Here is a 22,599-nt window from a genome sequence, read left to right on the forward strand (position 1 = left end):
TGGGCAACAGAGTGAGACACTGTCTCAAAAAGAAAATGCATCTCAAGGTTGCATGATTTCAAATGGTTGTTTTCAATCTCATGATAATTGTATACTTGTAAATTTTTTAATGCCGATGTAATCTTGGAGAAATCAATGATTTCTCCAAAGTAAGGAAGAGCAGGCAACAGGTAGCCCCACTGAGTAGCTGGAGGAGCCAGTGCTGCTGATGGTAGTTTATCCTAACCATCATCTATGTAGGGATGGGGAAGAGGATGGAGATCACTATTATAGGTCACCTACAGACTAGCTTTTTTACAAGTGACAATATTGGAACCCAGAGAAGTTAACTTGCCCAGTGTCATAGAACAATCCATAAAATAAGTATACACCTACAAGTTTTAAGAGTAAAACAAATAATTATCCTTTTTTTCTGGCTAATTGTTGTTGAAGGGAGGAGAGGGCCCATGGGAAAAAATTAAGAACTCGGGATATCATAAAATATTTTTCTGTGAAGTCTTGCAGCAAATTTAACAACGTCTCCTCTGAAGGAAAATTAGAATTTCCTGAAGAATAATGTTTGAGGTAATTACTAAGTCAAAGGTACTAGAAACTGTGTATCCTTTAGACTTACTTGAAAGGATCAATCCCTTATGCCTTTAGCACTAGCTAAAGAATGGTGTTTTAAAAATGAAACTAATGCTATTGGCTAGGTGCTTTTTGCTAAGTCTGTTGTTTCTTTGAAGTACTCGATTATTTAATGAGGTCATATTGGAGCTAATGTTACATTAATTGCTCTTAGCATGGTTAATTTAATCTAACATTTGGTAAGTATTGATTATCTTTTATGGGTAACAGATTTTTAAAAATTATTTATTTCCTTAAATCAACATTCTCTGACTCTTTTATACATGAAACCAGTGTATCTCGCTTTACAATTGTGTATTGACATGTTTCTGGAAAGTTGTATTTAAACTATCTGATTTTCTTTCTTTTTCTCCATTGTTACCTTGAGAAAACATAGGTGGTGTTTATCATGTGAGCACAGTCTAGGCGTAGTTTCGTGTTCCTGTCCTAACTGTAGTTTACATTGCAGACATTCTAGTACAACGTCTTTTCAGCGTAGAAATGATATCTTCAGGGAAAAGACTTTGAAAAAGTGCCTGAGGTGACAGAACACACGTTTTTTTCTGGTATCTGGCTAAAGTAAGTACCAGATTTAAAAAGACAGATATAAAAGATATGGGGGAAAATTATATGGAAAGTATTAGAAGTTAAAAAGCTATATATTAAGAGAAAATAGAAGAATCAGAAAAAGAAATGATTATTTGAGCCCTTACTGACGGTGGTAGAGTATTAAAATTAAAATTTAGTGACTGAGATAAAGTTTATTTATGGAGACTATTTGTGAGACTTTTTTGTAATAACAAAAAATATAGTTGCTGGCCAGGTGCAGTGGCTCATGCCTGTAATCCCAGCACTTTGAGAGGTCAAGGTGGGCCGATCACTTGAAGTTAGGAGTTTGAGACCAGCCTGGACAACATGACCAAACCTCGTCTCTATTAAAATACAAAAAGTAGCTGGGTGTGGTGGCGGGCTCCTCTAATCCCAGCTACTCAGGAGGCTGAGGCAGGAGAATTGCTTGAGCCCAGGAGGCAGAGGTTGCCATGAGCTGAGATCACACCACTGCACTCCAGCCTGGGCAACAGAGTGAGACCCTGTCTCAAAAAACAAAACAAAACAAAACAAAAAAGATGTGCGCGTGTGTGTGTGTGTGTGTGTGTGTGTAGATATGTGTGTGTATACGTGTGTGAGTATATATGTGTGTGTATATAGATGTGTGTGTATAGATATATGTGTATATGTGTGTGTGTATAGATGTGTGTGTGTGTGTGTTGTAATGCAGGATTAGAGCAATAGCATATCTAACCTAGTTTTGATAATTGGCATGTCGATTCAAAAATAGTTTCAAAAAGCCAAGTGACTTCCTTATATGACATCTGTAGGAATCCTAAATAATGTTAACTTCACATTCAGGTTAAGTATCTCTGGAAAAATAGTCCAGCAATATCTAGAGGCTTCATTTATCCTTTTGCACATTTGGCTGTTGTTTTTTTTCTTTTTTTTGGTATGTGTATTATTTTAACAAAATTGTATGCTTCATCTTATGTATGAAAGAAACAAAGAACTGGCCGGGCGGTGGCTCATGCCTGTAATCCCAGCACTTTGCGAGGCCAAGGCAGGTGGATCACAAGGTCGGGAGATTAAGACAATCCTGGCCAAAACGGTGAAACCCCATTTCTACTAAAAAAAAAAAAATACAGAAGATTAGCCGGGCATGGTGGCACGCACCTGTAGTCCCAGCTACTTGGGAGGCTGAGGCAGGGCAATTGCTTAAACCCGGGAGGCAGAGGTTGCAGTGAGCTAAGATCATGCTACTGCACTCCAGCCTGGATGACAGAACAAGCCTCTGTCTCAAAAAAAAAAAAAAAAAGAAAGAAAAGAAAAAAGAAACAAAAAACTTTATGCACCTTCTGGAATAACAAGATGCAAATGTTATATTATCTACCAGGAAAAGAGTAAATAAGTAGATACACTAAATATTTAGATTTAGTTCACTTTTATGATAACTTTTTTTTTATTTTTTATTTTTTTAATTGCATTTTAGGTTTTGGGGTACATGTGCAGAACATGCAAGACAGTTGCTTAGGTACACACATGGCAGTGTGTTTTGCTGCCTTCCTCCCCTTCACCCACATTTGGCATTTCTCCCCAGGCTATCCCTCCCCGCTGTCCCTCCCCTATTCCCCCAATAGACCCCAGTGTTTAGTACTCCCTTCCCTGTGTCCATGTGTTCGCATTTTTCATCACCCGCCTATGAGTAAGACTATGCAGTATTTCATTTTCTGTTCTTGTGTCAGTTTGCTGAGAATGATGTTCTCCAGATTCATCCATGTCCCTACAAATGACATGAACTCATCATTTTTGATGGCTGCATAATATTCCATGGTGTATATGTGCCACATTTTCCCAATCCAGGCTATCATCGATGGGCATTTGGGTTGATTCCAGGTCTTTGCTATTGTAAACAGTGCTGCAGTGAACATTCATGTGCATGTGTCCTTATAGTAGAATGATTTATAGTCCTTTGGATATATACCCAGTAATGGGATTGCTGGGTCAAATGGAATTTCTATTTCTAAGGCCTTGAGGAATCGCCACACTGTCTTCCACAATGGTTGAACTAATTTACACTCCCACCAACAGTGTAAAAGAGTTCCTTTTTCTCCACATCCTCTCCAGCATCTGTTGTCTCCAGATTTTTTAATGATCACCATTCTAACTGGCCTGAGATGGTATTTCAATGTGGTTTTGATTTGCATTTCTCTAATGACCAGTGATGATGAGCATGTTTCATATGTTTGTTGGCCTCATGTATGTCTTCTTTTGTAAAGTGTCTGTTCATGTCCTTTGCCCATTTTTGAATGGGCTTGTTTGTTTTTTTCCTGTAAATCTGTTTGAGTTCTTTGTAAATTCTGGATATCAGCCCTTTGTCAGATGGGTAAACTGCAAAAATTTTTTCCCATTCTGTTGGTTGCCGATCCACTCTGGTGACTGTTTCTTTTGCCATGCAGAAGCTGTGGAGTTTGATTAGGTCCCATTTGTCTATTTTGGCTTTTGCTGCCAATGCTTTTGGTGTTTTGGTAATGAAGTCCTTGCCTACTCCTATGTCCTAAATGGTTTTGCCTAGATTTTCTTCTAGGGTTTTTATGGTGCCAGGTCTTATGTTTAAGTCTTTAATCCATCTGGAGTTAATTTTAGTGTAAGGTGTCAGGAAGGGGTCCAGTTTCTGCTTTCTGCACATGGCTAGCCAGTTTTCCCAACACCATTTATTAAACAGGGAATCCTTTCCCCATTGCTTGTTTTTGTCAGGTTTATCAAAGATTGTATGGTTGTAGATATGTTGTGTTGCCTCCAATGCCTCTGTTTTGTTCCATTGGTCTATAGCTCTGTTTTGGTACCAGTACCATGCTGTTTTGATTACTGTAGCCTTGTAGTATAGTTTGAAATCTGGTAGTGTGATGCCCCCCGCTGTGTTCTTTTTGCTTAGAATTGACTTGGCTATGCGGGCTCTCTTTTGGTTCCATATGAAGTTCATGGTGGTTTTTTCCAGTTCTGTGAAGAAAGTCAATGGTAGCTTGATGGGAATAGCATTGATTCTGTAAATTACTTTGGGCAGTATCGCCATTTTCATGATATTAATTCTTCCTAACCATGAACATGGAATGTTTCTCCATCTGTTTGTGTCCTCTCTTTTTTCAATGAGCAGTGGTTTGTAGTTTTCCTTGAAGAGGTCCCTTATGTTCCTTGTGAGTTGTATTCCTCGGTATTTTATTCTTTTTGTAGCAATTGTGAATGGCAGTTTGTTCTTGATTTGGCTCTCTTTAAGTCTGTTATTGGTGTATAGGAATGCTTTTGATTTTTGCACATTGATTTTATATCCTGAGACTTTGCTGAAGTTGCTTATCAGTTTCAGGAGGTTTTGGGCTGAGGCGATGGGGTCTTCGAGGTATACTATCATGCCGTCTGCAAATAGAGACAATTTGGCTTCCACCTTTCCTATTTGAATATCCTTTATTTCTTTTTCTTGCCTGATTGCTCTGGCTAGAACTTCCAGTACTATATTGAATAGGAGTGGTGAAAGAGGGCATGCTTGTCTAGTGCCAGATTTCAAAGGGAATGCTTCCAGTTTTTGTCCATTCAGTATGATATTGGCTATAGGTTTGTCATAAATAGCTTTTATTATTTTGTGATATGTTCCATCAATACCGAGTTTATTGAGGGTTTTTAGCATAAAGGGCTGTTGAATTTTGTCAAATGCCTTCTCTGCATCAATTGAGATAATCCTGTGGTTTTTGTTTTTGGTTCTGTTTATGTGGTGAATTACGTTTATAGACTCATATATGTTGAACCAGCCTTGCATCCCTGGGATGAATCCTACTTGATCATGATGGGTAAGTTTTTTGATGTGCTGTTGCAATCAGCTTGCCAGTATTTTATTGAAGATTTTTGCATCTATGTTCATCATGGATATTGGCCTGAAGTTTTCTTTTCTTGTTGGGTCTCTGCCGGGTTTTGGTAACAGGATGATGTTGGTCTCATAAAATGATTTGGGAAGGATTCCCTCTTTTTGGATTATTTGGAATAGTTTCAGAAGGAATGGTACCAGCTCCTCTTTGCGTGTCTGGTAGAATTCGGCTGTGAACCCATCTGGACCTGGGCTTTTTTTGTGTGGTAGGCTCTTAATTGCTGCCTCGACTTCAGACCTTGTATTGGTCTATTCATAGTTTCAGCTTCCTCCTGGTTTAGGCTTGGGAGGACACAGGTGTCCAGGAATTTATCCATTTCTTCCAGGTTTACTAGTTTATGTGCATAGAGTTGTTTGTAATATTCTCTGATGATGGTCTGAATTTCTGTGGAATCTGTGGTGATTTCCCCTTTATCATTTTTTATTGCATCTATTTGGTTGTTCTCTCTTTTCTTTTTTATCAGTCTGGCTAGTGGTCTGTCTATTTTGTTGATCTTTCAAAAAAACCAGCTCTTGGATTTATTAATTTTTTGAAGGGTTTTTTGTGTCTCTATCTCCTTCAGTTCTGCTCTGATCTTAGTTATTTCTTGTCTTCTGCTAGGTTTTGAGTTTTTTTTTTATCTTGCTCCTCTAGCTCTTTCAATTTTGACTATAAGGTGTCAATTTTGGATCTCTCCATTCTTCTCATATGGGCACTTATTGCTATATATTTTCCTCTAGAGACTGCTTTAAACGTGTCCCAGAGATTCCGGCATGTTGTGTCTTCGTTCTCATTGCTTTCGAAGAACTTCTTTATTTCTGCCTTCATTTCATTGTTTATCCAGTCAACATTCAAGAGCCAGTTGTTCAGTTTCCATGAAGCTGTGCGGTTCTGGGTTAGTTTCTGAATTTTGAGTTCTAACTTGATTGCACTATGGTTTGAGAGACTGTTTGTTATGATTTCAGTTGTTTTGCATTTGCTAAGGAGTGCTTTACTTCCAATTATGTGGTCAATTTTAGAGTAGGTGTGATGTGGTGCTGAGAAGAATGTATATTCTGTGGATTTGGGGTGGAGAGTTCTGTAAATGTCTATCAGGTTTGCTTGTTCCAGGTCTGAGTTCAAGCCCTGAATATCCTTGTTAATTTTCTGTCTGTTTGATCTGTCTAATATTGACAGTGGAGTGTTAAAGTCTCCCACTATTATTGTGTGGGAGTCTAAGTCTCTTTGTAAGTCATTAAGAACTTGCCTTATATATCTGGGTGCTCCTGTATTGGGTCCATATATATTTAGGATCGTTAGCTCTTCTTGTTGTATAGATCATTTTACCATTATGTAATGACCTTCTTTGTCTCTTTTGATCTTTGTTGCTTTAAAGTCTATTTTATCAGAGATGAGAATTGCAACTCCTGCTTTTTTTTGCTCTCCATTTGCTTGGTAAATCTTCCTCCACCCCTTTATTTTGAGCCTTTGTGTATCCTTGCATGTGAGATGGGTTTCCTGGATACAGCACACCAATGGGTTTTGGTTTTTTATCCAATTTGCCAGTCTGTGTCTTTTGATTGGTGCATTTAGCTCATTTACATTTAGGGTTAATATTGTTATGTGTGAATTTGATACTGCCATTTTGATGCTAGCTGGCTGTTTTGCCCATTAGTTGATGTAGATTCTTCATTTTGTTGATGTTTTTTAGCATTTAGTGTGTTTTTGGAATGGCTGGTACTGTTGTTCCTTTCAATGTGTAGTGCCTCTTTCCAGAGCTCTTGTAAAGCAGGCCTGGTGGTGACAAAATCTCTGAGTACTTGCTTGTTCGCAAAGGATTTTATTTTTCCTTCACTTATGAAGCTCAGTTTGGCTGGATATGTAATTCTGGGTTGAAAGTTCTTTTCTTTAAGGATGTTGAATATTCGCCCCCACTCTCCTCTGGCTTGTAGAGTTTCTGCCGAGAGATCTGCTGTGAGTCTGATGGGCTTCCCTTTGTGGGTGACCCGACCTTTCTCTCTGGCTGCCTTTAGTATTTTCTCCTTCTTTTCAACCCTGGTGAATCTGATGATTATGTGCCTTGGGGTTGCTCTTCTTGTGGAGTATCTTTGTGGTGTTCTCTGTATTTTCTGGATTTGAGTGTTGGCCTCCCTTGCTAGGTTGGGGAAATTTTCCTGGATAATATCCTGAAGAGTATTTTCCAGCTTGAATTCGTTTTCTTCATCCCCTTCTGGTACACCTATCAAATGTAGGTTAGGTCTCTTCACATAGTCCCACATTTCTTGGAGACTTTGTTCATTCCTTTTTGCGTTTATTTCTCTAATCTTGGTTTCTCGTTTTATTTCATTGAGTTGATCTTCGACTTCTGATATTCTTTCTTCTGCTTGGTCAATTCGGCTGTTGAAACTTGTGCATGCTTCGCGAAGTTCTCGTGTTGTGTTTTTCAGCTCCTTCAGTTCATTCATATTCCTCTCTAAGTTATCCATTCCTGTTATCATTTCCTCGAATCTTTTTTCAAATCCTTTTTCAAGGTTCTTAGTTTCTTTGCATTGATTTAGAACATCTTCTTTTAGCTCACAGAAGTTTCTCATTACCCACCTTCTGAAGTCTAATTCCATCATTTTGTCACAGTCATTCTCCATCCAGCTTTGTTCCCTTGCTGGTGAGAGTTTTGGTCCTTTGTAGGAGGTGAGGTGTTCTTGTTTCGGGTGTTTTCCTCCTTTTTGCACTGGTTTCTTCCCATCTTTGTGGATTTATCCACCTGTTGTCTGTGTAGTTGCTGACTTTTCGATTGGGTCTCTGAGTGGATGCCCAGATTGTTGATGATGAGGTATTTCTGTTACTTGGTTTTCCTTCTACCAGTCTAGCCCCTCTGCTGTATGACTGCTGAGGTCCACTCCAGGCCCTGCTTGTCTGGGGTACACCTATAGCAGCTGTGGAACAGTAAGGGATGCTACCAGTTTCTTCTGCTGCTATCTTTGTCCCAGGGTGATGCCCGCCAAATGTCAGTCTGATCAGTCCTTTTTGAGGTGACTCTTTGGATATACAGGGGTCAGGGAGCTGCTTTATAGGAGCTCAAGTGCTGAGCTGTGAGCTCCGTTGTTCATTCAGGGCTGTTAGCCTGCTGCGTTTAAGTCTGCTGCAGCAGAACTCATAAATCCCCTTTTTTTCCCCAGATGCTCTGTCTCCGGGAGTTAGGGCTTACTTTATGAGTGTCCATTGCTCTATCCTGCCCAGCTAGGAGGCAGTCTAGTCACTATTTGCCTGCCGAGGCTCCACCCTGCTGGCATGGGGTCCGCCCTGCTGCCATGGGCTCCACCCTGCAGCAGAGTCTCTTTGTTACAGCGGGTTGCCTTAGCAACAGCAGGCTGCGTCAGCAATAGCAGTGTACCTCAGTAGGGGCAGATTGCCTCGGTAATGGCGGACACTTCTCCCCCACCGAGCTGCACTGTCCTGGGTTCAGCTGTGCCCGCAGTGAAACTCTCCACCTGGAGTGTTTTGAATTGCTGTTTTGTTTGTCCCTGTGGGGGTGAAACCCACCGAGCCTGCTCACCTGGCTCCCTGCCTCAGAGTGCCTTTTTTTTTTTTTTTTTAAGTTGAACGGTTGGCTCTCTCCCAGGTGTTTCAGTCACCTGCTGTTAGGGCACCGGGATCTGTGTGATTTCCCATGCAGCGAGTCACTGTGCTGGCTCAAACGCCACTTCCCAGGAATCTCCTGGTCTGGCTCACTGTCCAAGTCCCATTTAATCAGATGGATATGCTAACCTGCCCTCCCAAATCTCAGATTGCCGGTTTAACAGGGCACCCGGACCAGCGTGTTTTGTGCGGAGTGTTGCGGAGTGCCGCTGCGCTGCAGCGCTGGCCAAAGTGGCCAAAACAGCTGCGCTGGCATCCCGTGTCTCTCCTACACCTGGAGATTTCCCCATTCTGTGGGCAACAAAGATCCATCTGGAAATGCAGCTTTGACTCACCCTCTGTGTGTTCACTGAGAGCTGCAATCCTGAGTTGTTCTTATCGCGCCATCTTGAATCCCCCTCCGTATGACTTTTTTTACTTCTCTTATTAGTAATGTCTGTTCTTTGTATACCAGCATTCTAATACCACATAAATTATTACACAAATTAAAGCCAAGAAGTACCACAATTGGTAAATTTGAAGCTTTTTATGACTTCTCACTTAACAATTAATCTTGGCAGTTTTGGCTTAGAAACACATTTTTTGTGAAAAATTTTTAGCACTATAAGAGAAGTTTTCTCATTCCATATAGCCCTCAACTTGCTGCTAAGAGCTTTTAACAATTTTTCCAGGATCTCACTTGAGATCAGGTGGAATACTTCTTGTCATTTTTATAAATCAGTTAGAATTCATATTTAGATCAATGTTATATGTTAACACCATCTGTAACGTCTGCCTACAACCTCAGAAGGGACCTATGAAATATTAACTAGCCGAGGAATCCTTTTCTGAAGTCTTCTATTGCACTGTGGTCTTTTCCATAGGAATGAAATTTGGCAGAAATGTTTAATGAGGAATCTGAAGACTCCAGATGTCATAAAGCAGAGAGGACGAGGCACAGGAAGCAGCGCTTACTATTCCTGCTGCGTGGCTCAGAGAACACCAAGAGGTTGAGTCTATCTTAAGGATATATAGTTTTTTTCAATTTGTGATGTAATTAATTTGTTTTCCAGTAAAACAGATGTTAGTAGATCTATAACATACAGGAAACAATTGAAAATAGAGACAAGTAATTATAATACCTCATTACATAAGACAGAAACCCTTTTCAGAAAATTATTCTTCAGTGTGTGGTGCTTGCCTTCCAGGAAAGAATAGGAGGGAGAACCCTGCTGAAATGCCTAACGGCCTGCATGGAGAGCGAAAGAGAAGCAAAAAAGGAGTAATTAGCAGGAAAATGAGGTCACATGGAAAGAAGGAAATAGATCAGGGCATTTTTAGGAGGTAATATCAATTGGGTTTACTGACTGTATTTAGAGGATGAGAGAGAAAAGGTATCATGTAGGGTTTGGCTTGGGCCACAGGTAGATCTTGTTAAGGCTGTATGAAATCAAAAATCCAGGAGGTAACTCAGGTTTGTGGGGAAATGATACAAATTTAAATCATATAAGGATATGAACCCTGTAGATTTTACAACTTACAGCCATATCCTTCTTAGGCCTCCTCTTCTGAGCAGCACAAACTACTGCTTCCTAAGTTTCCTGTTCATAAAGAACAGCTAGCTATAGAAATTGGAGGTTAGAGTATGTTGGGTAGGGAAGAGAAACTAGAGGGAATGATTTAGTAATAAAACAGGTCTAACTATCTTCTCACATTCCCAGACTCCATAGCTTTGTGTTATTCCTATTAGTAAGCCAGGAATTGGGACTAGGTGATGAGCAAGGATTCGCAGGGCCTTGTGAGGAAAAGTTACTGTAGCTCTTCTGGTGGCTTACCCCTTGCATGTCTCCAGGGCACCCCTGGAATGCAGCTCTCAAAGTCTTCTTTATGTTCCTGATGATGACTTTGTTATATATGCCTGGAGCAATGGACCATTCCACACTGGCTCGCCAAGCTGCATTGTACAAATAACAAGATTGATAATATGCTTCTGGCTTTGTTCTTGGGCCCCTGAGTTTTGGTTGCCATAGCCAGTTCCATAGCAGAGTATGCATACATGGACAGCCTCCCGCAAAAGCCTTAGAGCCTGAGACTCAAGTGGGCTTCTGTGGGCAGAGACATTCCATACATGTCTATAGTTTGCTGAGAAAGAGAGAGAGGGGGAGAGAGGGAGAAAAATTCCTGTGTAGTTATAGAAAAGGACAACAGAATCCTATGTTGGACCTCTCTGGACTCCACTGATACATCTTTTTTTTTTTTTTTTTTTTGAGACGGAGTTTCGCTCTTGTTACCCAGGCTGGAGTGCAATGGCGCGATCTCGGCTCACCGCAACCTCCGCCTCCTGGGTTCAGGCAATTCTCCTGCCTCAGCCTACCAAGTAGCTGGGATTACAGGCACGCGCCACCATGCCCAGCTAATTTTTTGTATTTTTAGTAGAGACGGGGTTTCACCATGTTGACCCGGATGGTCTCGATCTCTTGACCTCGTGATCCACCCGCCTCAGCCTCCCAAAGTGCTGGGATTACAGGTGTGAGCCACCGTGCCCGGCCCTGATACATCTTTTCATGTCGCTTTTGCTCTGTATCCTTTGCTGTCATAAATCTTAGCCATGCATTACTATAAAACCTGCCATTGAGTCTTGTGAGGCCTTCGGGGACCACCAACGGAAACAACCACATACCTCGTTCTCAAGAGATTTAAAACCCAATTTGTTTATCTGAGTCTTGATAGGATTCACTAGAAGAGAATAATCAACATGTGAGTATCTGCTGCGTGGGGGTTTAAACGAAATGAAGGCTTCGGTCTTTGTCCATAAGACATCTACCGTCTTTATAGGGACATGACACATGTTAGGGAAGTGCTTATGGGTTATGAGTATAAATAAAGGCAAATTGGCAATGATGGCAGAATGAAAGAGGTTCAATTGTAAAAGCCCAGCAAGGGTAATGAAACACGGTGGGTATTTAAGGAGGGACACAGGACTGCATTATCAAATGATAGCCATACTTTTTCCCCATATGTACTTTAGCAGTATGTAAAAACTATAAAATGGCTGGGCGCGGTGGCTCAAGCCTGTAATCCCAGCACTTTGGGAGGCCGAGGCGGGTGGATCATGAGGTCAACAGATCGAGACCATCCTGGTCAACATGGTGAAACCCCGTCTCTACTAAAATTACAAAAAATTAGCTGGGCACGGTGGTGCGTGCCTGTAATCCCAGCTGCTCAGGAGGCTGAGGCAGGAGAATTGCCTGAACCCAGGAGGCGGAGGTTGCGGTGAGCCGAGATCGCGCCATTGCACTCCAGCCTGGGTAGCAAGAGCGAAACTCCGTCTCAAAAAAAAAAAAAAAAAACTATAAAATAAAAAAACCTTTTTCCATAGATTTTATCCAATATATTCCAAGCTCAAGTTTGATGAATTATTTGTATGGAATCAAAATTTGTACTAAACCAGCATATAAGTGTTTTATGTAACACTTGTTAATGAGCCTGCCAGTTCTGGCTTTCAGCTGTGAGATAATGTTCTCATGTGTTATTATCCCAAAGACTCCACACCCGTTCCTGTTACAATTAGTCACACCTGGTAATTCCTTCTGCTGTGTGGTTAAGCTGCTTGTGTCCAAAGCAGTTCACCTGAACTACCCATGTGTGGGGCAGACCCTCAGCAGCCCAGATTAAGAGGGAACTTTGGAAGTTCTGCTTCCTGTAATGGCCAGATAGCTCCTATCAGATCAGCGTTCCTGCAAATAACAGCTCTAAATTCTTAACAGAATTTAAAAATCCACCAAAAGGCAATGGAGAACAAGAAACAGAAGGCAAATCCTGGACAGGAGTTTGTAGGGGGGAGACCCCATAAGTGCCGAGGCAGGAGTCAGAAGCCTCAGCCTGTTTCCATATAAATAATGAAGAAGAAAACAACTAGAGATACAGCTGTAATAGTTATTCACAGGTAATCTTTGTTATTCATAGTTCTATGCCTTTCAGGTCTGGAAGTGTGAACCTGGGGTGACCTTAAGGTCATTCCTTTAAACCCTCTGTCACACCTCTGTAAGGGCTGCCGGAGGGTGTGCGGCAGTGCCAGAGCTGGGAAAGCACCTGCTGTTTAGCCAGCTAGGGAAGGAGACGTCCAAGATGGCCGAGACGTCTCCTTCCTCGGGGGATTTAGGAGAAAACTCCACTCCTCCAAGCTCTTGCGGTAGGCCTGATGCTGTCAGGATGGCCTGCAGCCGTCTGGGGGCTTAATTGTCTCTATGTGATGCTGTGCTTCAGTGGTCATGTTCCATGTCTACTCTCATGTTCCGCTTCTGCACCTGGTTTCTTTTTTCTTAGAAGAGATAATCAGTAAAGGTAATATAAATCTTAATGTCTTTGTTCTTTCTTGACAAGTATGGAAAAGTGCTCCTTACCTCATCTCGGCTATCTGAAAGTCTTGGGCCCCTACCTATATGACATGTGATGTACTTGACCCAATCACTGACCATCAATGCCACACTCTACCTACCCTGCCCCCAGCTTTGCACCATGCCCTACCTACCCAGCCCCCAGCTTTGCACCATGCCCTACCTACCCAGCCCCCAGCTTTGCACCACGCCCTACCTACCCAGCCCCCAGCTTTGCACCACGCCCTACCTACCCAGCCCCCAGCTTTGCACCATGCCCTACCCACCCTGCCCCTAGCTTGTTACTCAGTAAAAGAGCGTCCAGGCACTCGGGGCCACTGCCGGACTCTGAGCTTCGGTTGGCGGGGGATCCCTGGGCCCAGACTCTCTTCTCTTTTTTTTTTTTTTTTGAGGCCTCACTCTATCACCCAGTCTGGAGAACTGTGCTAAGATCATAGCTCACTGTAACCTTAAAATATTTCTTTTTTTTTTTTTTTGAGTAGAGGTGAGGAACTAGGATGTTGAAAAGTAAAAAAAGGAGAGAAGGAGAGGAAGAAAGAGGAAGAAAAAGAGGGAGAGAGAACAGGAATATTGCTTCATTCTAAAAATGGGTATTAATAATGGCCGATCAATATTTTGTGTATTTAAAATGGAGAACTCTATAAATATTTATTGAGTTTACTTGTTCCAGATCTGAGTTGAAGTCCTGAATATCCTTATTAGTTTTCTGTCTCGTTGAGTCTAAATCTCGTTATGGGTCTTATGTATCTGGGTATTAAGATCTCTTATTGTTGCATTGATCCTTTTACCACTGTATCTTTGTTGCTTTGAAATCTATTTTATCAAATGTGAGAATTGCAACTCCTGCTTTTTGTTTATTTATTTATTTTTGCTCTCCATTTGGTTGGTAAATTTTTCTCTAACCCTTTGTTTTGAGTCTTTGTGTATCTTTGGATATACCGTTAGGTTTTGGCTGTATCTTTTGATTGGGGGATTTAGTTGATTTAAATTTAGGGTTACTGCCATTTGATGTTAACTGGCTATTTTATCCATTCATTGATGTAAACTCTTCTTTATGTTGATACTCTTTACTTTTTGTATATTTTTAGAAAGGCTCATACTGGTTGTTCCTTTCTATGTATAATGCTTCTTTCAGAAGTTCTTGTAAAGCAGGCCTGGTGGTAATAAAATCTCTGAGTACTTGCTTGTTCATAAAATATTTTATTTGTCCTTCAATTGTGAAGCTTAGTTTGGCAGGATATGAGATTCTAGGCTGAAAGTTCTGTTCTTTAAGTATGTTGAATATTCGCCCCCACTCTCTTCTGGCTTGTAGGGTTTCCGCTGAGAGATCTCCTGTAAGTCTAATAGGCTTCCCTTTATGGGTAAGCTGGCCTTTCTCTCTGGCTGCCCTTAGTATTTTCTCCTTCGTTTCGATCCTGGTGAATCTAACGATTATGTGCCTTGGGGTTTCTCTTCTTGAGGAATATCTTTGTGGTGTTCTCTGTATTACCTGGGGTTGAATAGTGTCCTGCTTTGCTAGATTGGGAAAATTTTCCTGGATAATATCCTGAAGAGTATTTTCCAGCTTGGATTCATTCTCTCCATCACATTCAGGTACACCTATCAAACGTAGATTGGGTCTTTTCACATAGTCCCACATTTCTTGGAGACTTTGCTCATTCCTTTTCATCCTTTTTTTCTCTATTCTTGTCTTGTCGTTTTATTTCATTAAGTTGGTCTTTGACCTCTGATATCCTTTCTTCTGCTTGATCCATTCTGCTATTTAAACTTGTGCATATTTCACTAAGTTCTCGTGTTGTATTTTTCAACTCCGTTAGTGCATTTATATTCCTCTCTATATTGTCTATTTTTTTCAGCATTTCGTCAAACCTTTTTTCAAAGTTCTTAGTTTCTTTACATTGGGTTAGAACAAGTTCTTTTAATTCCCAGAAGTTTCTTATCATCCACCTTCTGAAGCCTACTTCTGTTAATGGAACACAGTCCTTTTCCATCAGGGCTTGTTCCGTTGCTGATGAGGAACTGCAATCCCCTGTAGAGGGAGAGGGGGTCTGATTTTGGGTATGCTCGGCCTTAGGCTGGTTTTTTTCCCTTTATTATAAATTTATCCATCTGTTGTCAACCCACTGCGCCAGCCAAAACAGCAGCGATAAGACTGATGGTGCTCTTCTGCCCGGGAATCTCTGGTCTGGCTTCCTTCTTGAGTCTGCAACAAGCGGCTCTGCCTTCCCGGAGCTCCAAACACCGGTCAGTAAGGGAACCAGTCCCGTTTTCTCTGCATGAAGAGCTGCCGCGCCAAGGCGCCGACAAAACCGCTGCACTGGCCACAAGAGTCGCGCTGGTGACCCGTGGGGCTCCTCCACTAGAAATCTGCTGGTCCGTGAGCGACAAAAATTCGTCTGAAAGTGTGGTGTCCTCTCGTTCTCTGAGCTTTCACTGGGAGCTACAATCCTGAGCTGTTAGTGATCAGCCATCTTGGATCAACTCTCTTCTCTTTATCTCTGTGTCTTGTACCTTATTTCTACAGTTTCTCATCTCCACACGAGCAGAGAGGGGCTCAAGGGACCCTGTAGGGCTGGACCCTACAAGAGTTCACACTTGGAAGAAGGGAATGGCAGTTCATGAGTTTCATATAAAAATGTCATTTAGCCTTTGGGCAGGCCCTCATCAGTACCATGTAGAATGACTATAACTTTCAAACCTGCAGACTTACTGGCTTGAAGAGCCAGAGATTGTAGTCCAGGCCAACCACAGGGTGGTGCATGCTCTAAAGTTAATACCATGTATTGCCTTAATATCTGGTAGAGTCAGGAGGCCCCTGAATGGCCTAACTACAAGTTCCTGTCCATACTCTGCTCCTTAACTCAGGGATCAGGCACATTTCCTGCTTATTTCTGAGTCACAGGGTTTTGTTCCCTGACAGCTCATGGAATTATTCATCCACACCAGTCATGTCCTGCCTCAGGAACCAGAAGTGACCTCATCCTCTTGATACTACAAAGCCTGTGCCTGTGGTGGTTCACTACTTCCAAGCGCAGGCTCCACCTGGACCTGCGTGAAGTGGGTGTTCTCCTCTGCTAGCCTGTGAGTATATATGACTAGTACCGGGCTGTCAGTCCCATCTGTGTAGTGTCTAGTGTCATGTTTAGCCTATTCCCATAACCTTATAGTAGAAATCCCTCCCTCACCAAAGACGCGAGGAGGAAGGATGCAAACACATAGCAACGTGAAGTAGAGGGGAAATCACAGAAAACAGAGATCCACAAAGGAGGAAACTTAAAGACTATATAGAAACCTCCAGAGGGGCGGGCGCAGTGGCTCACACCTGTAATCCCGGCACTCTGGGAGGCCGAGGCGGGTGGATCACGAGGTCAAGAGATTGAGACCATCCTGGTCAACAAAGTGAAACCCCATCTCTACTAAAAATACAAATATTAGCTGGGCATGGTGGCACATTCCTGTAATCCCAGCTACTCAGGAGGCTGAGGCAGGAGAATTGCCTGAACCCAGGAGGTGGAGGTTGTGGTGAGCCGAGATCGTGCCATTGCACTCCAGCCTGGGTAACGAGTGAAACTCCATCTCACACACAAAAAAAAGAAACCGCCAGAATCTCTTGCTGAACCTACACAACACATATGGAGAGCAGACCCCCAAGCAGCCCACATAAGGCTTAAATAACTGAACTGAGAAGTTTGAGTTCATCAAAGTGTTCAGGATAGATTCTAAAATTTCCAGGCATGTGGAAAAATAAGAAAATGTGCCTCAAAGTCAATCAGTTACCCCAGGATGAACCAGATGGGAGAATTAGAGACAAAAATTTTAAAGCAGCTGCAAAACTATGCCCAAGGATTTAGAGGAAAATATACTCATAATGAATGAAAAGATAGAAAATCACAGAAGAGAAAAAGAAACCATAAAAAGGAACCACAGGTTAATACTAACATTGAAAATATAATATTTGAAATGAAGTTTTGCTGGGCAGCCTTAAGATCAGAATAGAGGCCAGGCGCAGTGGCTCACACCTGTAATCCCAGCACTTTGTGAGGGCGAGGTGGGCAAATCACCTGAGGTCAGGAGTTTGAGACCAGGCTGACCAACATGGAGAAACCCATCTCTACTAAAAATAGCCAGGCATGGCAGTGCACATCTGTAATCCCAACTATTCAGGACGCTGAGGCAGGAGAATTGCTTGATCCCAGGAGGTGGAGGTTGCAGTGAGCCAAAAATCACACCATTGCACTCTAGCCTGGGCAACAGAGCAAAACTCCATCTCAAAAAAAAAAAAAAAATCAGAATAGAATAACAGAAGAAAGTATCTGTGAATTTGAAGGTAAAGTAATAGAAATTATTCAATCTGAAGATCAGAGAGGAAAATAAAATAAGAAACAGTGCCTAAGAGACAGCAGGACAATGCAAAAAGATCTAATATGTGTAGGGTTCCAGAAAGGAGAGAGAAAATAGATGCTTATTATTTGCTGCTGACATGACATGGGGGTACCCCTGTCCCCAGACAAATTGTGCCCAAAAGGCAACATAGAGGAGACTGAGGAGGAGCTGGAAGAGGACAGCCACAAAGAGCTACATGAGACCCGTCATGACAATGGCGTCTAATGGAGATGATCCCAGAGAGGTCTGATCTGTAGCTGGATCCATTTGTGATCTCTCCCTCTTCATGGCTCGAAAGATACCCAGATTTTCCAGAGCAGCCTTGTGGATTGCAACCACTTTTTTTATACTCCTGGTTCTTCTGTTGTCTTTGAGACTAGCTCACAAATGGAACAACAGCAGCAACCAAAGCAGCAGGAGATACTTTCCAGGGCCTGCCAGGCCTGCCACAGGCCCTCCCTTCAGTCGTGGAGAGGTCTAGATTCTTCCTGCCATATATGAGCCATCTTGGTGGGAGGTGTTTGAAATTCAAGTCTCTAGATTGCTGATTATTTGGATTTTTTGTTTTGTTTTGTTTTCTTTGGCACATTAATCTATCTAAAACAGGTGAGGAGAATCCCCCCGCAGTGTTTCACAGAGAGATTCCCAACCTGCAACTGTGCCCCCCATGCCTCTCTGCCTTATTTTGTGTCTCCTCACTCAGATCCCACGTGCATCAGTGCAGAGGGTCACTCCACCCCCAGCCACCCTACTCCTTTTCTAGATTCTTCCTAACTGGTTGACCTCCTCACTGTCCCATTGCAGGGCGGGAACTGATGCTGGTGGAGGGATGTACCCTTGACCATCAGTCAGAATGAAGAAGGATGTGCACACAGCATGAAGCAGACGAAATGCATTCCAGCTGTCATGTAAAGTGGGTGCTGTGGATTCCTGTGTGTGTTGTAAAGGAGGAAGGTCAGCAGCAGCTGCAACCACAGAATGGGAACCTTGGAGGACAGAGTAGGAAGCAGCTCATTTCCTCTGCGCATTTTGGCTGTTAGACTTGTGTGTGTTTTATTTGTTTGTTTTTTGAGATGGAGTCTCACTCTCTCACCCATGCTGGAGTACAGTGGTGCAGTCTTGGCTCACTGCAACCTCCACCTCCCAAGTTCAAGCAATTCTCCTGCCTCAGCCTCCCAAGTAACTGGGATTACAGGCACCCGCCACCATGCTCAGCTAATTTTTTGCATTTTTAATAAAGATGGGGTTTTGCTTCCTTGACATGTACAGAGAAAGAGAGAGAGAGAGACACAGAGGAGAGAGAGAGAGAGAGAGAGAGAGAGAGAGAGAGAGAGGAGAGAGAGAGAGAGAGAGAAAGAAAGGAAAGAAAGAAAGGAAAGAAAAGAAAAATGGGGTTTTACAGTGGCATGCCCCTGTAGTCCCAGGTACTCAGGAGACTGAGGTAGGAGGGTCACTTGAGCCCAGGAGTTTGAGACCAGCCTGGCTAATATAGCAAGACTTCATCTCAGAAACAAAAACAAAATCAAAACAGAGCCAAACTATTGACAAGAAAACATAAAAATAACATGTTTAGAGTAGCCAAAGGAAAATGACATATGAGGGGAACAAAGATTTGAAATGCCTTTGACTTCTCATCAGAATACAAGTGAGATGACATATTTAAAGTTCTGAAAAAAAGGAAACGTCAACCCTTTGCCTGGAAATAACCTTACAGGTGAAATGAAAATATCATGCAATAGTGAAGGCAAGTTAAAGACATTTTTACTTAAAACATAGACTGTCACTAGCAGACCTGTGCTACAAGAAATGCTAAATGAAGTTCTTTAAACAGAGGGAAATAATACCGGATGGAAACCTGGATGTTCAGGAAGGAAGGAGGAGCCTCAGAAAGGTAAATATGTGGGTAAATATAAAAGACTCCTTTTCCTCATAATTTCTTTAAAACATATGACTATTCAAAGGAAAAATTATAGCACTCTGTAATGAAATTTATAACATGAAAATGTGATGCATTTGACAACTATAGCTTAAAGTACAAGTAGAGTGCAAGGTTCTTGTATTTTATGTAATGTGGCACGATACTAACTTTAAAAACACTATGAAACACCAGGCATGGTGGCTCACGGCTGTAATACCAGCACTTTGGGAGGCCGAGGCGGATGGATCACGAGGTCAGGAGTTCGAGACCAATCTGGCCAACTTAGTGAAATCCTGTCTCTACTAAAAATACAAAAATTAGCCAGGTGTGGTGGCACGTGCCTATAGTCCCAGCTACTTGGGAGGCTGAGGTGGAAAGATCACTTGAGCCCAGGAGATCGAGGCTGCAATGAGCTATGAGAGTACCACTGCCCCCCAGTATGGGTGACAGAGTGAGACTGTCTCAAAAACCAGACTAACAATAGTCCTCGAGGTCCAAGCCAGGGTTCTCTCTACCACGCTATAAGGTACAGAATTTTTCTTTTTTTATCTTTTAGAGAGAGGGTCTCTTTCTGATGCCCAGGCTGGAGTGCAATGGCACAATCATAGCTCAGAGCAGCCTCCGATTCCTGGGCTCAAGCCATCCTTCTGCCTCAGCCTTCCAAAAACACAGGCCACCACGCCTGGCTAATTTTTAAATATTTTATAGAGATGGGGGCCTCACTATGTTACCCAGGCCGGTCTCAAACTCCTAACCTCAATCCATCCTCTCTCTTTGGCTTACCAAAGTGCTGGGATTACAGGTGTGAGCCACCACCCCTGTTAGGTACAAAAGGTTGAGGGCTGTAGTCAAGAACTTTTTTTGCTCAATACAGTAGATCTAAACCTATTATTGAAAGCACGGCTGGGTGCAGTGGCTCACGCCTGTAACATCAGTACTTTGGGAGGCCAAGGCAGCAGATCCCTTGAGCCCAGGAGTTCAAGACCAGCCTGGGCAACATGGAGAAACCCCATATCTAATAAAAATACAAAAATTAGCCAGGTGTGGCACATGCCCATAATCCCAGTTACTTGGGAGGCAGAGGTATGAGAGCCACTTGAACCCAAGAAGTGGAGGTTGCTGTGAGCCAAGATCGTGCTGCATTCCAGCCTGAGAGACAAAGTGAGACTATCTCAAAAAAAAAAAAAAAAAAAAAAAAGGCCGTTTTGTCTCTTTTGCAATCCCTCTGCAGTCTTCTTCCATGTGGAGCCATGCAGGCCTTCCACCCAGCAGGAAACACAAATTTCAAGCCCTTTAATTTACATAAAGAAATTTCCTGCCAGGCGCAGTGGCTCATGCCTGTAATCCCAGCACTTAGGGAGGCTGAGGCAAGTGGATCACCTGAGGTCAGCAGTTCGAGATAAGATTGGCCAACATGGTAAAAACCCCATCTCCACTAAAAATTACCTGGGCACGGTGGCAGGTACCTGTAGTCCCAGCTACTCAGGAGGCACTGGAGAATCTCTTGAACCCAGGAGGAGGAGGCTGCAGTTAGCCAAGATTATGCCACTGCACTCCAGCCTGGGAGACGAGAACGAAACTCCATCTCAAAAAAAAAAAAGAAAGAAATTTCCATCTTGCCACCTACAAATCTGAAACCTGAAATGATTAGATCTCCTTTTAATCAATTCAGATATTTTCCATGCATTTATTTTTTAATGACTTTTTGTTATGTTGATCTTTTTTGTCAGTATTTTTTTTTTTTTTAAAGATGGGGTTTCACCATAATGGCCAGGCTGGTTTTGAACTCCTGACCTCAGGTGATCCACCCACCTTGGACTCCCAAAGTGCTAGGATTACAGGCATGAGCCACCACGCCCAGCTGATTTTTTTTGGGGGGGGGGGTGGGTAGAGAGATCATAAAAATGGTATTGGTTATGGGTAGAAATCTTCAAAATAGGAACTAAAATGAATATTGAAATTCCACAGTTATAATTCATCACGCAAAAATTAAGTACTTGTAATGCTGTTTTGTATTTCTTTCTAGTCTTTTTTCATCTGTATCCTTTTTAAAAAACATAATTGAGTTGATAATGTATATACTAAGTTGTATTATTTATAATGGCTAAATAATATCTCATGGCCACCTATGTGCTTGTTTTTATGTATTTAGGATTATTTCCTTAGCATAGGCCCCTTAACGCAGAGTTATTGGGTAGAAGCTCTTGCTACATATTAAGAATCAGCCAGGGCTGGGCACGGTGGCTCACACCTGTAATCCAGCACTTTGGGAGGCTGGGGCAGGCAGATCACGAGATCAAGAGCTTGAGACCATTCTGGCCACACGGTGAAATCCTGTCTCTACTAAAATTACAAAAATTAAGTGGGTGTGGTGGCGCAGGCCTGTAATCTCAGTTACTCGGAAGGCTAAGGCAGGAGAATCGCTTGAACCTAGGAGGTGGAGGTCGCAGTGAGCGGAGATACCGCCACTGCACTACAGCCTGGTGACAGAGTGAGACTCCGTCTCAAAAGAAAAAGTATCAGGCAGATTCTGCTCCTTCCCTTCCCGCTTTCTGCCCTCTGAATCCTTCAGCAACATCCACAATGCTAATTGCCTCCTTCTGTGCTTTTATTTTATACTGATTGGGATCTTATATTTTTCTCAAATTCCTCTTTTGGCTGCAAAATCTTGTGCAAAGCCTGCCAGCTAGCACGATGGGACCCCTGGATACACCTATGGCACCACCACCTAAAGGAAAAGAGAAAAACGCAAGACTTACGTTTTGTCCATCCAGCTTTCTAAGTGCATCTCTTTCTAACAGTCTTAGCCACAGAGATATGCATCACAATTCAGGAACTAAATGTTACTGATCTTCAACTTTGTGCTAAGTATTTTACATGTTTCATTTTACTGAACCTTCAATAGCTGTTAAAATAAATGGGCCTCATCTTTGTTTTACAGATGCAGAAATTGAGGCACAGATTTAAATAACTTGCATTAAATAATACATTTGAGATTTCATTCCAGGTTTGTCTAACTTCAGAGTCCTTTCTCCTACACCAGTATCCCTTTATAGTTAAAAGAAACTGTGGTTGGGTGCAATAGTTCATGCTTGTAGTCCCAGCACTTTGGGAGGCCGAGGCTGGAGGATTGCTTGAGCTCAGGAGTTTGAGATCAGCCTGGACAATACAATGGGACCCCATCTCTACAAAAAAATTAAATAAAAATAAATTAGACAGGCATGGTGGCATGCACATGTAGTCCCAGCTACTCAGGAGG

The 22,599-nt window shown here is 42.3% G+C and overlaps 2 protein-coding genes across 7 annotated transcripts in view; one reads left to right on the top strand and one right to left on the bottom strand.

Annotated features, from left to right (window-relative positions):
- LOC108590761 (uncharacterized) overlaps positions 1 to 22,599 on the top strand; it is a 39,621-nt gene that overhangs the window by 7,897 nt on the left and 9,125 nt on the right. For 2 of the 4 annotated variants that reach the window (XR_013533315.1, XM_078367801.1), the window contains exons 2-4: positions 15,960 to 16,120; positions 18,227 to 19,313; positions 22,282 to 22,347. Coding sequence is in view for 1 of the 4 variants with exons in the window: in XM_078367801.1 (XP_078223927.1) it covers positions 15,960 to 16,028 (69 nt within the window). In the remaining 3 variants the exon portion in view is untranslated. Of the gene's footprint in view, positions 1 to 15,959; positions 16,121 to 18,226; positions 22,348 to 22,599 lie in introns of all 4 variants that reach the window. The other 2 variants (XR_013533314.1, XR_008479957.2) reach the window with 2 other exon arrangements.
- CDKN2AIP (CDKN2A interacting protein) overlaps positions 1 to 22,599 on the bottom strand; it is a 60,824-nt gene that overhangs the window by 5,764 nt on the left and 32,461 nt on the right. For 2 of the 3 annotated variants that reach the window (XM_078367800.1, XM_054252742.2), the window contains one exon: positions 10,478 to 10,596. The gene's annotated coding sequence lies outside the window, so the exon portion shown is untranslated. Of the gene's footprint in view, positions 1 to 10,477; positions 10,597 to 21,931; positions 22,069 to 22,599 lie in introns of those variants that run through there. The other variant, XM_054252744.2, reaches the window with a different exon arrangement.

The sequence above is a fragment of the Callithrix jacchus genome, chromosome 3 (assembly GCF_049354715.1).
Source record: "Callithrix jacchus isolate 240 chromosome 3, calJac240_pri, whole genome shotgun sequence".
Classification (NCBI taxonomy): Eukaryota; Metazoa; Chordata; class Mammalia; order Primates; family Cebidae; genus Callithrix; species Callithrix jacchus.